The following is a 15,399-nucleotide window of genomic DNA, read 5'->3' on the forward strand; positions in this document are numbered from 1 at the left end:
GCGGCGCGTCCCGCGGGCGCCGCCCAGCCGTGCGCGTGCTGCCGGCCCCGTCATGTCCTGGCTCTTTGGGCTGAACCGCGGCGCGGCCCCTGCGGGCGGCGGGGACGCTGCGCCCGGAGCGCCCGCTCCGCCCGGACTAAGCCTCCCACCGGCCCCGGGCGGCGGAGCGGCGGGGAGCGGAACTGGGGAGCGTCAGCCGCCCAAGGACAAATGGAGCAACTTCGACCCCACGGGCCTGGAGCGGGCGGCCAAGGCGGCGAGGGAGCTGGACGCGTCCCGTACGTGAGGGGCTGGGGTCGGGATGGGGATCGGGAGGGGGTGGCCCCGCTGCTCGCTCTGCCCGCAGGCCGGCAGCGTGCAGTGAGTGCCGCGTTCGGCTTGGGGCCCTCGCCGCAGGAAGGACATTGAGGTGCTGGAGGGGGTCCTGAGAAGGGCAACCAAGCTGAGGAAGGGTCTGGGCGCAAGACTGTTGAGCAGCGGCAGAGGGAAGTGGTCGAGAAAAGGAGTGGAGACCTTGCTCTCCACAACTCCCTGAAAGGAGGCTGGAGCCACGTGAGGGTTGGTCTCATCTCCCAAGGAAGAAGCAACAGGACAAGAGGAAAGGGCCTCAGGTTGCACCAGAGGATGTTTAGGTTGGATATTAGAAGATACTTCCTGACTGAAAGGGATCTCAGACCCTGGAACTGGGGGTGCTTGAATCCCCATCCCTGGAGGGGTTTAAAAGCTGCAGAGATGTGGTGCTGAGGGACTCTCACACCAAAGAGGGTTTTCCTCATGTTCAGATGGAACCTCCTGGGTTCTAGTTTGTGCTTGTTGCCCCATGTCCTGTTGCTGGGCCCCACTGAAAAGAGCCCAGCCCCATCCTCATGACCTCCACCTAGCACGTGCTGAGCACTGAGATCTCCTTTCCAGGTTAAACAGTCCCAGGTCTCTCAGTCTTTCCTCCTCACAGGGATGCTCCAGGCCCCTCAGCATCTTCATAGCTCTCTGTTGGACTCTCTCCAATAGTTCTGTGTCCCTCTTGAGCTGGAGAGCCCAGAGCTGGACCCAGCACTCCAGATGTGACCTTTGTGCTGTAGATAACCTCTTCCCACTGTCCATTTCAGGCCATGCCAAAGATGCTCTCAGCCTTGCCCAGATGCAGGAGCAGACCTTGCAGCTGGAGCAGCAAGCCAAACTTAAGGTACAATGGAACTCCTCACTTGTGCAGCCAGCTCAGCTCAGCCAGCTGCCAGCTTTTGGAGGGGGGGTGGTGGGCATAATTCAAAGTCTCATTTTCTAGCAAGCTATAGAGGGTGCTAAGTTTTCTTGTTGCTCTTCAGCTTCACCATGTAAGAGTTGTTTGGCTTTTAAAAAGGAGGAACAGCTCTGGAAGGTGAAGCACAGGCTGGTTTGGCCTGTTGTTGGACATGTTTTAGGGCACTGGCTACAGCCAGCAGATCTCAACTGGGTTTGTGACTCCTGGAACATCACCACCATTCTTAGGCATTGCCAAAAGTTTCCTGCAGGGAACTGTGAAACAGTTGAGGGGAGGACAGGCTCCTGTTGATTTTGTAAAGGCATTTGGGAATGGTTTGAGTGTTGGTTTGTTAGCCTGGGGGGCTTTTAAGTGAAGGGATTGAATCCTGAAATGTCTCATTGTGAGATTTCTTTAAATCCTCTTTTCTGATCGCATTTTAACTTCCTCCTGTCACTGATCAGCTTTGCAGGGTGCCACTCTGAGTCCTTGGAATCATCACAAGCTTGTCTCTGCAGGATGACAGATTTGAGCTCATTTGTGATGGTTTTTTTTCTCTCTGTAGGAGTATGAAGCTGCCATAGAGCAGCTGAAGAACGAGCAGATCAGAGTGCAAGCAGAAGAGAGGCGAAAAACACTCAGTGAGGAAACAAAACAGCACCAAGCAGTAAGGCAATGAGAGGGGAGCCAAGTGATTGGAGACCTTATTTGTGTCCTCCTTGATGGAAAAGGCAACACTGCAATTCATTGCCTCTTTTTGGGGGTGGGGGAAAGGGGATCATGGGCAGCCAGAGAAGTTCACAGACCAAGTCCCCATCCCCTACTTTTGTTTTGTAATGCTGAGGCTTTGTCACCTTGAGCTTTTGTTGCCACATTCTTGACTTCCCAAAGGAGCTGACAGTAGCAGCTGCTTTTACTGTGTGCTCCTTGAAATTGTCCTAAAGAAACTTTCAGGGAAGTGCTGTTGAATGTGCTGAGCTATAACAGTCAGGAGGTCTTGGGTGACAGGTTGGACTTGATGATCTTTGAGGTCTTTTCCAACCTTATTGATTCTATGATAATTCCAGCAGCTCATGGCATGAAAAGGTTGAGGACCACTGCCTTGTCATGTGTGTCACTTAGCCTGGACAGTAAAATGCTTCCTAAGTCCTTGAAATGTTAGTCTTAAGTAGCCCTCAGCCCTATTTCTTCCCAGTTTGATCTTCTAGGTGGGGGGGGGGGGGAAATACCTTGAGGGGAGGAGTGATTCAAATCTGAGTTACCAGGGGCTGAGCAACGTTGGTGCTTCCTGGTGTGTTTCAGCATGAGTCACTGATGTGGCAGTGGTGCTGCACTCAGGCATAAAAGCTAGCTTAGATCTGGTGGCTTTTTACACAGAAAATGAGGGGATTGGTGGAGTCTGATTGATTATCTGGCTTGGGAAGGCAGCCAGGGCTGCTCCTTTGGCACAGGTTGCTTTTTAACCCATCGGAGTTTGGACTTTGATCAAGGCTGGCTCAGGAAGCACACTTCACAGTCACCTGCTCTGCTCATGAGTTACCTCTTGAACTCATGCAGCTCACTGGGTCACATTTGAAGTCAAAGCCAGCGTGGCATAAGTTAGTTCTGAAGTGCCAAGAGGAGATCATTCGCAAGCTGCTCTGCTGTCTGTGAACAGAGAATATCATCATCCCTTGTATGGGGAGTTCTCCTTGCTGGTGGATGTGAGCCCTCAGACCAGGTTCAGTTGAGTGTAGGTGAATTGGGTTTGTGCCAGTTGCAGGGGGGAGAAGATCAAGACAATCAGAAACAGGCAGAAAATGCAGGCAGCTCCATTGTTTGCAATCACCAGGCCAGGTAATACATTTTAGAACATGAACAAACCTGTTTTTCCTAGTAGAGCAAGTTCTCTTCTGGGCCAAGGAACACTTGTTCTGTGTTTTTTATATCTGTTGTACCTTAAAATAAAGTCAGGCCCTAAAGGTTTCTCGGCCTAGGGCAGTGCTTGGTGCTGTCTGAGGATGTTTTGCACTGTTCGTATTCCACCTCGAGATTGTTTGTTGGGTTATGTCTGGGGTGGTGTGTGTTTTGTTTTGCTTTGGGTTGCTTTTTTTAGCACTTGCATGTTCCAAAACTCCTTGCCCTCAGGACTAGCTTCTCTTAAATGCCAGTTTTTTACACTCTCTTCTTGCTTTGAAGCGAGCCCAATACCAGGACAAGTTGGCACGGCAGCGCTACGACGAGCAGATGCGGCAGCAGGTAGGTTGCTTCCTGCTTTAACCCTGCTTCCTTTGTGGCCTTCTTAAGTCAAAGTAGTGATCTCAAGCTGTTCCACATCTTGCTGGCCAGGCAAATCAAAGGTCAGGAATCAGGACAATGTGCCTAGGAGGATGGGATTGAGAGTATGAGTCTGGGAGGTGGGGAGAGGAAGAGTGCTTCAAACTGAGCGCTATGCATCCAGAGAAGGGCAACAAAGCTGGGGAGGGGTCTGGAGCACAGCCCTGTGAGGAGAGGCTGAGGGAGCTGGGGGTGTCTAGCTCAGGGGAGACCTCCTTGCTCTCTCCAACTACCTGAAGGGAGGCTGTAGCCAGGTGGGGGTTGGTCTCTTCTCCCAGGCAACCAGCACCAGAACAAGAGGACACAGTCTCAAGCTGTGCCAGGGGAGGTTCAGGCTGGATGTTAGGAAGAAGTTCTTCATAGAAAGAGAGATTGGCCATTGGGATGTGCTGCCCAGGGAGGTGGTGGAATCACCATCACTGGAGGTGTTTAAGAGGAGACTGGATGAGGCACTTGGTGCCATGGTTTAGTTGATTTGATGGTGTTGAGTGATTGGTTGGACTTGATCTCGAAGGTCTTTTCCAACCTGGTTAATTCTGTATCTTCTTGGAAATGTTTAGAGTACTTTAAGCTTACACAAACATCTACCTGACCAAGTCCTTGCAGCTGTAACACATGTTCTGCTGTCCTCTCTGTCTGTAGCAACAGGCTAATGAAGAGAACCTGAGGAAGCAGGAAGAGTCTGTACAGAAGCAGGAAGCCATGAGGCGTGGTAAGCTAGTGACAGTGGGCATGGGAGCGCTGTGTGCTTGTCCATGGTGGTTGATGATGCTGTATGTGTTCAAGGCATATGGACAAGTGATGGGTACATCCCACTAGCCTGGAGAAGAGAAGGCTCTGGAGACACCTTATAGCTACAGTTCAATAACTGAAGGGGACTTAAAGGAAGGCTGGGGAGGGACTGTTTACAAGGGCCTGTGGTGATAGGACGAGGGGCAAGGGTTTGAAACTGGAGCAGGGGAGATTGGGGTTGAACATCAGGAGGAAGCTCTTCACAGTTTGGGTGGTGAGACACTGGAACAGGTTGCCTAGGGATGTGGTTGAAGCCCCATTAGACTTGATGTGTCCCTGGGCAGCCTGCTCTCATTGGAAGCATCCTTGCTGCCTGCAGGGGGGTGTGGACAAGATGCCCTTTGAGGGTCCCTTCCGACCCGATGCAGTCTGTGTCCGAGCTCCCAGTTGCTTCCAAGATGAGTTTCCGCTCTCGGAGCCAGTGCGCCTCTTGCCTGCCGGGGTGAACCCACCCCGGAGCGCTGCCCTTTGTCTCTGTTGTGTTTGTTCAAGCCACTGTGGAGCGGGAGATGGAGCTGAGGCACAAGAACGAGATGCTGCGCGTGGAGGCGGAGGCCAGGGCCCGCGCCAAGGCCGAGCGGGAGAACGCAGACATCATCCGGGAGCAGATCCGCCTGAAGGCCGCCGAGCACCGCCAGACCGTGCTCGAGTCCCTCAAGTACGTGCAGGCCGCGGGCTGCCCTCCTTCGGCAGGCTTCTCCTGCTGTCCTCTCCTCTGAGGAGCCCTCTCGTGCTCTGATTCTGTCAGGGAACCTCTGTTTTGCCTTCTCGTGCGGCACTGCGCCTTTGGAAGGAGTTTGTGGAGTCATGGAATGGGTTGGGTTGGAAGGGACCTTCAAGATCTTCCAGCTCCTACCCCCCTGCCATGGGCAGGGACACCTCCCACCAGCCCAGGTTGCTCAAGGCTCCATCCACCTTGGCCTTGAACACCTCCAGAGAGGGGGCATCCACAGCCTCCCTGGGCAGCCTTTCCAGGGTCTCACCACCCTCACTCTAAACAATTTACTCCTAACCTCCAGCCTCAATTTCCCCTGCTCAAGTTTCAGTCCATTCTCTCTCATCCTATCACTACAAGCCCTTGTAAAAAGTCCTTCCTCAGCTTTCTTGTGGGTCCCCTTCTTTCTTGTAGGTCCCCTTCAGGTACTTCAGGGACCTTCAGCCCCTTCAGGCTGCTCTAGGGTCTCCCTGGAGCTGCCTTTTCTCTTTTACGCTGAGGGTGGTGGAACACTGGAGCGGGTTGCCCAAGGAGTTGGTGGAGGTCCCATCCCTGGAGATACTCAAGATGAGATTTAGTGGAGCTCTGAGCAACTTGCTCTGCTTGGGGATGAGCCTGCTTACTGCAAGGAAGTTGGAGTAGATGACCTCTAGAGGTCCCTTCCAACCCGGTGCATGCTATGGTTGTGTTCTGTGATTGTCTGTTCACAGAGCTGTGAACTTGATACCATTGTCCTGAGAGACTGTTTTTTTCAAGTCTTGCTCTCTGAGGCTGAGTTCCTCTGAAAGCTTTCAGAGTTCTTTCAGTTTCTGAGCAGCCACCATGAAGGCACCAAGGCTTGCCTCCAAGTGGGGGGTGAGCATTAAGATTTGTAATCTGTTGCTTGGAGGCCCTTGGGTTTTGAAGGATGAAGAGGCTTTTCTTGCAGTTCAGCAGCAGTAATGCATGCAAGGAATTGATTGCATCCTGATGCCAGATGCTTTTCTGGATCCCACCCCAGATCAGATGTAGACAGCAGATGATTTTAGATGCGTTTGCCATCCTTGGGCATGTTTCAGTTCCCAGGTGAGCCCTCAGTTAGCTGTGACTGGTGCTGAAGAAGATCATTACGGAGTAGAAAGCTGGGAATTGTTTGCCTTCAGCCTTTCCAATCCCTTCCTCTCCTTTTTGCTTCCCACAGGACAGCTGGGATGCTCTTTGGGGAAGGATTCCGAGCCTTTGTGACAGACTGGGATAAAGTCACAGCCACGGTAAGGTTGTGAGATGGAAGCTCTGTCAATGGCTGTTGAACTAACTCCTTGCTCTGCTGTGCTTGTAAGCTGTAAACCATGCTGGGAAGTTGCTGCTTGCTGCTCCCTGCAGCCCTCATGCAGGCTGAGATTTCAGATCTTCATCCAAGTTGTCTTCTCTGGATAGATAATTTCTGGCTTGAATTGATCAATCATTGATCAACAATTGATCATGGAGTCATTGAATGGTCTGGGTGGGAAGGGACCTTCAAAGGTCATTCAGTCCAACCCCCTGCAGTCAGCAGGGACATCCCCAATTAGATCAGGTTGCCCAGGGCCTCATGGAGCCTCACCTTGAGTATCTCCAGGGAAGGAGCCTCAACCACCTCCCTGGGCAACCTGTTCCAGTGTTCCACCACCCTCATAGTAAACAGCTTGTTCCTAACATCCAATCTCAATCTGCTCTTCTCTACTTTGAAGCCATTGCCTCTTGTCCTGTCCCTGCAGGCTTTTGCAAGCAGTCTCTCTCCATCCTTCATATAGGCCCCCTTCAGGTACTGGTAGGCTGCTATTAGATCTCCTTGGAGCCTTCACCAGGCTGAACACCCCCAGCTCCCTCACCCTGTCCTCATAGCAGAGCTGCTCCAATCCCCTGATCATTTTCATGGCCCTGCTCTGGACCTGCTCCATCAGGTCCATGTCATTCCTGTGCTGAGGGCTCCAGACCTGCACCCAGTACTCCAGGTGAGGTCTCCCCAGAGCAGAGCAAAGGGGCAGAATCCCCTCTCTGGGTCTGCTGAAGAAGTTGATTAAAAGATGAACATTTTTTTTCCACAGGACAAAAGAATGTGGCAGTGGCCAGAAAGTTGTTTCTCAGTGTGCTACTTACCACCAAACTTCACAGTGAAAACTCTATTTTTAGTAGCAGGCCTTGTTAAAATGGACCTTTTTTTTTCCCCCCTTTAAGTCAGTCACCAGCATCTGCTCCACCCTCCAGCTTCATCCACACAGCCTGATACAAAAGGCACTTCGAGTGTACTGGGGAGAGCAAGACCTGCTTTGAGTGGATCCTTTTGTGGGCTGCAGGTTGTCCCTGGAATGCCTGCAGTATTCAGAGCCCTTTGTAGATGATAGCTGCATATTCTCTTGACCCAGATAGCAGTTGCCTCTATTGTGGTCATTTGTTGCTTCTGACAAGCTCTTGTCTTGTGAATTTGGGACATTTAGCTTAAAAAAAAGAAAGAGAGAGAAGGATATATTTGGAAAGGAGAGAGCACAGCTGGAACTCCTCTTTTCTGTTGCTTTGAGGAATGGCTTTAAGGTGAGAATTAGTTATTTTAGGGTTCCTCCAAATTAACCCTGCATCTTCCCCACTTCTTGCCTTCTCTGAGGGCTGCTCTTTTGCTGCCTCTTCCCATTCAAGCCGAGCCCCAAAGGCTCTGCTGAGGGTTGGGTATTTTTAGTGGGATTCACTCTGCTTATTCATTCCTTTGCTAGATTCTTGATGCTGAGGAGAGAGGCTCTGCAATCAGCCTGATTTGTGGAGCTGGCAGAGTAATTGGCTTCCTTTGTCAGTGTGAGTGTGGAGTCGTTTTCCTGTTTTGATCCATAGCTGTCAGTCTCAGAGCTGCATTGCTCTGTGGTACCAACAGCAGTGAAGTCCAGCAGTCTGAACTGCTCCCCTCTGCCTGGATGGGTCTGATCCTTCAAGCTGTAACCTTGTCCAGCTCAAAGCAGGTGGTGGAGGCCATTTGGCATCGTGGTGCCCTTGGTTTTTAGAGGGGGGCTGCTATAAAGCTGGAGCCCTGTGTTTAGAACTCCCTGTAAGCTGAGGTAAATCAGGTGTGGAACTCATCTCATTGTCTTTTTGCAGCTTGGAGATCTCCAAGTTGTGAGGCTTTCATGTTGCCATCCAGAGCAAAGCTGATGTCACACAGTTCAGCAGAGTCAAAACTGAACAGATGGCGTCTCGCGGTTTATTGAACAACATCACCCTCGTTGTCCTTGAGGCTTTTGACCTTCTTCTGGACTTGTAGTGAATGTCTGCTTGCTTTTAAAAGCAGTTGCTGCAGTTTGCTCTTTTCCTCTCTCTCTGGGCTTGCTCTGATATGAATTATTGGCACCTAGCTGTAAGTTGGACACAGCTGGCTGCCTGCAGTCAGAAGTGTGTGTGAGAGCTGGCCTCTTACCAAACACCTCTCGGTTCCAAAGTGATGCCCCTTGCTCTCTTGAATTTTCAGGGGAAACAGCTGCCATGCAAATGTACCAATAGGTGGAACTAGGAGCTGCTGTTTGTGCACCTTCAGTGGCAGCACAGTTAGCAGTGCTGTCAGTCCCTGAGGAGTGAGGGAACGATCCTGCACGTGCTGAACGTTGCTGCAAAGCCTTGCTTTCAACTCCTGGCCTGAAATGTTATTCTTGGCAACCTGCTGCTTGTCTTCAGCATTGTCAGCACAGCTCCTTGGCTCTTCTGACAGCCAGCTATGGGAGGTGGGGGGGGGAAGCTGCCTGCAGGGCTCTCAGTTTAATGAGTCAATGTAGTGCTGCTGAACAGAGCAGCAGCCGTAAGCTGCAGAGGAGTCTGGAGTCTTTCTGCTTCACTGGCACAGTGATGGGTATGCCTCATGTTTCTCTCCAGTGCAGGGATGGTGGTTTGGGTTTTGAAGCTTCTTTTGACTACCATTTCCCCTGTTGGGTTGAGTCTTGCACAGCTCTTGCCCTTTGGCAGGTGTAGCCTGGCTGGAGCTTTTTGTTCCTTGCTGCCTTGGTGGCAGCCACAATACAGATGCTGCTCTTAGCACCTTTAATTCAGCATATGTTTGCTTGTGTGGTGAGCTGGCAGACAGCACCTGGTTGATTCACAGGTACACAGAATGGGTTGGAAGGAACCTTGAAGATCATCCAGTGCCATGGGCAGGGACACCTCCCACTAGACCAGCTTGCTCAAGGCCTCAGTTCACTGCTTACTCTTCACTGCCTGCACAGAATACCTTTAGACAACCTAAACCATGTCAAGCCCTGTGCCTTTGTACAGAACACTGGAAGCTAAAGCTACTTCCCCCCTCCCCAGTTGTGGCAGATTCTGATGGCTTTGTGTCTTAATAGCTGCTCTTAGTTAAAAGCCTGAGAAGCCACACACATCTTGAGCAGGGAGTACAGACTTAGAATCATAGAATCAACCAGGTTGGAAAAGAGCTTAAGAGATCATCAAGTCCAACCTATCACCCAACACCATCTCATCAACTAAACCATGGCACCAAGTGCCTCATCCAGACTCTTCCTAAACACCTCCAGGGATGGGGACTCCACCACCTCCCTGGGCAGCACATCCCAATGGCCAAACTCTCTTTCTATGAAGAACTTCTTCCTAACATCCAGCCTGAACCTCCCCTGGCACAGCTTGAGACTGTGGCCTCTTGTTCTGGTGCTGGTTGCCTGGGAGAAGAGACCAACCCCCACCTGGCTCCAACCTCCCTTCAGGGAGTTGTAGAGAGCAAGAAGGTCTCCCCTGAGCCTCCTCTTCAGGCTAAGCAACCCCAGCTCCCTCAGCCTCTCCTCACAGGGCTTATGCTTGAGACTTCTGGGCACCTGACTGGATGCATCCCTTGTGCAAGGTGCAAGAGCATCCTTCTGGGTGGGAGTGAGACCTTGGCTGTCTGAACAGGGATAAAACATCTTGCCAAAGCCAAACCCCTGTGGCTCAGTATTTATCTTGAATCTCAGTTGCTCACTACAGGGCATGCTACAAACAACAGTGATGGAATAGAATAGAATAGAATAGGAAAAGAAGCCAGGTTGGAGAAGACCTTTGAGATCATCAAGTCCAACCTATCACCCAGCACCATCTAATCAACTAACCCATGGCACGAAGCCATCCTGTCTTGCCAAGTGTTGTGTTGCTGTTTCTCCTGATCTTTTCACCCTTTCCTTTGCAGGTGGCAGGCCTGACCCTGCTGGCAGTGGGTGTTTACTCTGCCAAAAATGCCACAGCAGTAGCAGGACGCTACATAGAGGCACGCTTGGGCAAACCCTCCCTGGTGAGAGAAACCTCACGCATTACGGTGCTGGAGGCACTGAAGCATCCTATCAAGGTAACTTGAGCTTTGTTTTCATGTTGCACTCAGCCATGAATCCCAGCATGCTGGTGGTTGGGGCTCACCCAGTCCAACCCCCCCCTGCTAAAAGGAGGGGCACCCACAGCGGCTTGCCCAGGGTCACAATGGCCAGCTGGGGTTGGAAGCTCTCTGGAGGAGACTCCACAACCTCTCTGGGCAGCCTGCTCCAGGGTTCCTGCACCCTCACACCAAAGTAGTTTTCCCTTGTGTTGAGATGGAACCTGCTGGGTTCCAGTTTGTGCTGGGGAAAGAACCCAGCCCCATTCTCTTGTCCCCTACCCTTTAGCTCTTGCTGAGCATTGCAAAGATCTCCTCTCAGGTTGATCTTCTCTAGGCTAAACAGCCCCAGGGCTCTCAGCCTTTCCTTCTCACAGAGATGCTCCCAGCCCCATCTTTGCATCCTCTACCCTCTCTGGTATGCTCCTCTCTGAACTGGGAACTCAGAACTGGACACAATACTCCAGCTGTGACCTCACTAGGGCAGAGTAGAGGAGGACAAGAACCTCCTTCGACCTGCTGGTCACATCATGGGGATGCAAAATTCCTTTTACAGCTCTTCATGCCAGGCAGGGACCTGTCAGTGGGTCTGTGAATAAAGTACTATCAGAGCCAGCACAGGTGGGCTGAGCTCCCTGTCAGTCCATGTGGCCCTAGTGCCCAGGTGAGCAGGCCAAGCTGTGGTGGTTGTCTACATGTCAGTAACTGAATTTGTCCTCCCCAGGTTGGGAAACGTCTCACCAGCAGGGCTCAGGATGCCCTTGAAGGAGTGGTTCTCAGTGTGAGTACTCTGCTTTGCTGCCTTGCTCTGTGAAGGAGAGGTGACTTTGGAATCTAAAACAAGAAGGCTGTTTCCTCACACTTCAAAAGCTGCAATTCCAGGATTTCTGGAGGCAGAGCACCCTTGGGGCCCTGAGACCATAAACAGTCTCCTGTGCTCGGTGCTGACCTTTATTCCTCTGTGCAGAGCAGCTGGAAATCTTGGTTCAGTTCTTTCCCTGCTGCAGATTTTCTCTGTAGTCAGCATGTTAATTCACAGAGCTCCACTTGCCTCATCTCATCTGTGCAGGATTACTGAACCTAGATCTGCTTGAAGGCCAAAAAAAAACCCAAGCAAGTGTCTCATTTGCCCATCTTGGAATGCTGCTCAACTTGCTAATTAGGGCTGCTTCTGTGCATTTGCTTCTGAATTGGATTCCTGGGTGTCAGGCACATATTAAATGCTCTGTGAAGTTGCTGAGAGAAAAATGTTCCTGCAGGAATTCCCCCAGTATCTCTGCAAGTGCCATAATAAATAAGAACATGAATGTTTATGGCTTCCATGGGAGGAGCAGTACTGCAGAGTTGGTTGAGATTTGACATATCCCTCCCAGGGCATCTGAGAGGAAGGGAAATACTCAGGTGTTACCACTTCCTCCAGCAGTTACTGCACTGCTGCCTCCCCTCCTGCTTTCTCTTAGCCATGAGTTGTAGCCCAGTGGACAGAACTTGGAGTAACTAACTCCTGGCACAGAAGTGAAAATGACCCTGAAGTACTTAGCAGCTGAAGATAAAGCTTAAGACCTGAGGAGTGCTGCTTACTGGTGCTGATGTATGGTGCAGGTCTCTTGGTGCTTTCTGCTCCTTACCTTTAACCCTTTCCTTGCAGCCACAGCTAGAGGCACGTGTGAGAGACATTGCCATAGCAACAAGGAACACAAAAAAGAACAAAAGCCTCTACAGGAATATTCTCATGTATGGCCCCCCTGGCACTGGGAAGACACTCTTTGCCAAGGTAAGACCCTGCCAGGATCCTGCCAACCTGCAGGTCCTGGGCTGCTTGGAAAACTTCAGGCTCCAAGCACCCTCCCTAGCCTGACACCTGTTGCTGTTGTGTTGCATGAACATCAGCCTCCTGTCTCTGCTGGGAAGGGAGGAAAAGGCATCCAGGCTGCTTGGATGAGGCTCTTAGTGCCATGGTTTAGTTGATGAGCTGGTGTTGGGTGATAGGTTGGACTTGATGATCTCAAAGGTCTCTTCCAACCTGGTTGATTCTGTATTCTGTGAAACTCTGAAGTCAGGGCAGTCACTTGGATTCCAGTGCTCAGGATAGGCAGGGGAACCCTTCCACCTGGAAAAGGCACTTGGCATTGTGACTTGAGACACAGCCTCTCTGGGCAGCCTGCTCCAGTGCTCTGTGAGTCTCACAGTGAAGAAGCTCCTCCTCATGCTGAGGTGGAACCTCCTGTGCTGGAGTTTATAGCCATTGCCTCTTGTCCTATCCCAGGGTGCAAGTGAGCAGAGCCTGTCCCTTGCCTCTTGACCCCCAGCCCTCAGATACTGAACATTTACCAAATCCCCCCTCTCCCCTGATGTGCTGATGCAAGTAGCACATTCTTTCTGTGAAACCCATATCCCAATAGCTCTTTGTCTGCCCTGATAAGATGCCACTGAGTTTGGGAGAGAGGGACAGGTCCTGGCCACAGCAACAGCAGCATAAGAAGGGAGAAGTGACTAAAGCCATGAAGCAGCTCAAGAAGTGTTCTCAAAGAGCAGGCTTCTTGAGTCACCTGCAAGGCAGCATGCTGACAGGACTGAGCTGCTTTCATCTTCCTCCTTCTTTGCTGTGGTCTAGCAGTAAAAGCAAGTCCTTAACTCACTGTTGTTTCCCTGCAGAAACTGGCTGTGCACTCGGGCATGGACTATGCCATCATGACCGGTGGTGATGTTGCCCCCATGGGGCGGGAAGGAGTCACTGCCATGCACAAACTCTTTGACTGGGCAAACACCAGCAGGAGAGGGTGAGTAGAGAGGTTCCTCCTAATCCTCAGGTTGGGTTCTTGCTCAGTAAAACTCATTGCAGCAAAGCAGTTCAGAGCCCTGGTTTCTGCTGGCTGCTCAGCGATGCTCTTGCACAGGTGAGGCAGCTCTGCCCAGGTCCAACATCTACAGCTTTCACAGAACATTAGGGGTTGGAAGGGACCTTGAGAGATCATCTAGTCTAACACCCCTGCCAGGGCAGGATCACCTAGGGCAGGTCACACAGGAACACATCCAGAGAAGGAGACTCACCAACCTCTCTGGGCAGCCTGCTCCAGGATTCTTGCTGGTCAGTAATATTTCAGACTGAGAGCATTTCACTGCTGCCTTAAGGCCCTCTTGTCTGCTTCAGGTTTTCCATCCATGATTTCACAGATTGCAGTGGGTTAGAAGGGGCCTCAAAGCTCCAACATCCTGGAGCCAGCAGGGACCCCTCCAACTAGAGCAGGCTGTCCAGGGGCTACATCAAGTCTGATCTTGAAAGTCTCCAGGGATGGGACCTCAACCACATCCCTGGGCAACCTGTTCCAGTATTTCCCCACTGTCACTGTGAAGAGCTTCCTCCTGATGTCCAGATGAAATCTGCCCTGCTCCAGTCTCAAACCATTTCACCAAGCAGGTGCAGAGAGTTTGCCCTCTTGAAGGCTGGGACACATGGCTTAGAGACTGAGGAGCTCTCTGTCAGTAGTTAGGAGAATTAGCACAAATGGAAGTGCAACCAAGGTGTTCACACTCTCTGGCTATTGTGTTCCCTGTTGCAATTGCTCAGATTTTAGCCTTTGATAATGTTGGGATCCAGCTTCTTGCTTCCTTTTGAGTCTCAAGAAATAAGAGAGTGAGAGGGGGAGCTGCTAAAGGCACTGAGGTAGGTGTAAAAGTCTCAGGCAGCTGTGCTTTTCCAGCCACCTTTTAAAAGCACTGAGGCTGAATCTTGCCTCCTTGATCTTGCCAGAGAATGTAGTTAATTTCTTCATGCTGGATAATGGATTTTTGCAGTCCAGAGGGTAGCTGAGAAGTGGCTTTTCCAGACAGGGTATTAGAATTCAATAGAGAACTTAGAGTGGGTGTCAGGTTGGGTTTTCCCTTCTGTTTTGATCTCAGGGCTGCTGGAAATGTGGCTAACTGGTGATTTATGTGTTCTCTGATTGCTTGAGATGGACATTATCTTGCAGTGTCTGTTTCAATCCTTGCTGTATTCCTCATCTAAATGTTTCCATTTCCCTTTTAAAGGAACAAAGAAAGAAAATGCAGGGTAAATGTCCTAAGGTTTTAAACCTCTTTAAGCTTCTGCTATCCTGAGGAGCCATAGAAGGAAAGGTTTAAGAGTTTAAGCTTGGAGAATGTGAGCTTAGAAAAAGAGGTTGGAAGAGACAGGAGGACACTCCACTGGGTGAAGACTGCTGGATTCCTCCTCTAGAGAATTCTCTTTCACAGCACTGCCTGAGGCTGAATTCATTCTGTGTCCTGATGAAAACTTCACAGATTCATGGAATGGTTTAGGTTGGAAGGGACCTCAAGGATCAGCCAGTTCCACCCCCCCCTGCCACAGGCAAGGACACCTTGCAGTTCAGCAGGTTGCTCAAGGCCTCCTCCAGCCTGGATGGATGCACTTCTGTGCATTTGAGCTTCATGCAGCCACCTAGCCATGGTCAGGGATTACATGGGACCATATCTGTCAATGCTCCAGCTGCTAGTAGAATAGAATAGAACAGAATTAACCAGGTTGGAAGAGACCTCAGAGATCATCAAGTCCAACCTATCACCCAGCACCATCTCGTCAACCAAACCATGGCACCAAGTGCCTCATCCAGGCTCTTCTAACACCTCCAGGGATGGGGACTCCACCACCTCCCTGGGCAGCACATCCCAGTGGCCAGTCTCTCTTTCTGGGAAGAACTTCTTCCTAACATCCAGCCTAAACCCCCCCTGAAGTACTGAGGCAGGTTCTATTCTGGCTCTGCAGCACTGTTGGCTGTTAGCTGGCAGTGACAGAGAACACTCATCTGCAGAGCCTGCAGCCGAGAATCAGCTCAGAAAAGCTGCAGCTGAAGGGGGGAAAAAAACCCAAAACTCTTAATAGGCCCTGAAATCCCACAGAAGAAAACTGGTTTTGAAGCTAGGCAAGGAGGTAAATACAAGCTGGGCCAGCTTTATGAGCAGCTTGGTGCTGTTACTGATAAACACCTTTAGAAGCTTTGT

The 15,399-nt window shown here is 51.0% G+C and overlaps 1 protein-coding gene across 1 annotated transcript in view; it reads left to right on the top strand.

The window, feature by feature from the left end:
* ATAD3A (ATPase family AAA domain containing 3A) overlaps nt 1-15,399 on the top strand; it is a 30,435-nt gene continuing 15,036 nt past the window's right edge. Inside the window, exons 1-11 of the mRNA XM_054175814.1 lie at nt 1-278; nt 1,107-1,183; nt 1,803-1,904; nt 3,416-3,475; nt 4,196-4,265; nt 4,838-5,003; nt 6,241-6,310; nt 10,225-10,380; nt 11,126-11,182; nt 12,050-12,175; nt 13,057-13,181. Of these exons, the coding sequence (XP_054031789.1) occupies nt 53-278; nt 1,107-1,183; nt 1,803-1,904; nt 3,416-3,475; nt 4,196-4,265; nt 4,838-5,003; nt 6,241-6,310; nt 10,225-10,380; nt 11,126-11,182; nt 12,050-12,175; nt 13,057-13,181 (1,235 nt within the window). The 5' untranslated portion in view covers nt 1-52. The remainder of the gene's footprint in view (nt 279-1,106; nt 1,184-1,802; nt 1,905-3,415; nt 3,476-4,195; nt 4,266-4,837; nt 5,004-6,240; nt 6,311-10,224; nt 10,381-11,125; nt 11,183-12,049; nt 12,176-13,056; nt 13,182-15,399) is intronic.

This window comes from Dryobates pubescens, chromosome 33, assembly GCF_014839835.1.
Source record: "Dryobates pubescens isolate bDryPub1 chromosome 33, bDryPub1.pri, whole genome shotgun sequence".
Lineage (NCBI taxonomy): Eukaryota > Metazoa > Chordata > Aves > Piciformes > Picidae > Dryobates > Dryobates pubescens.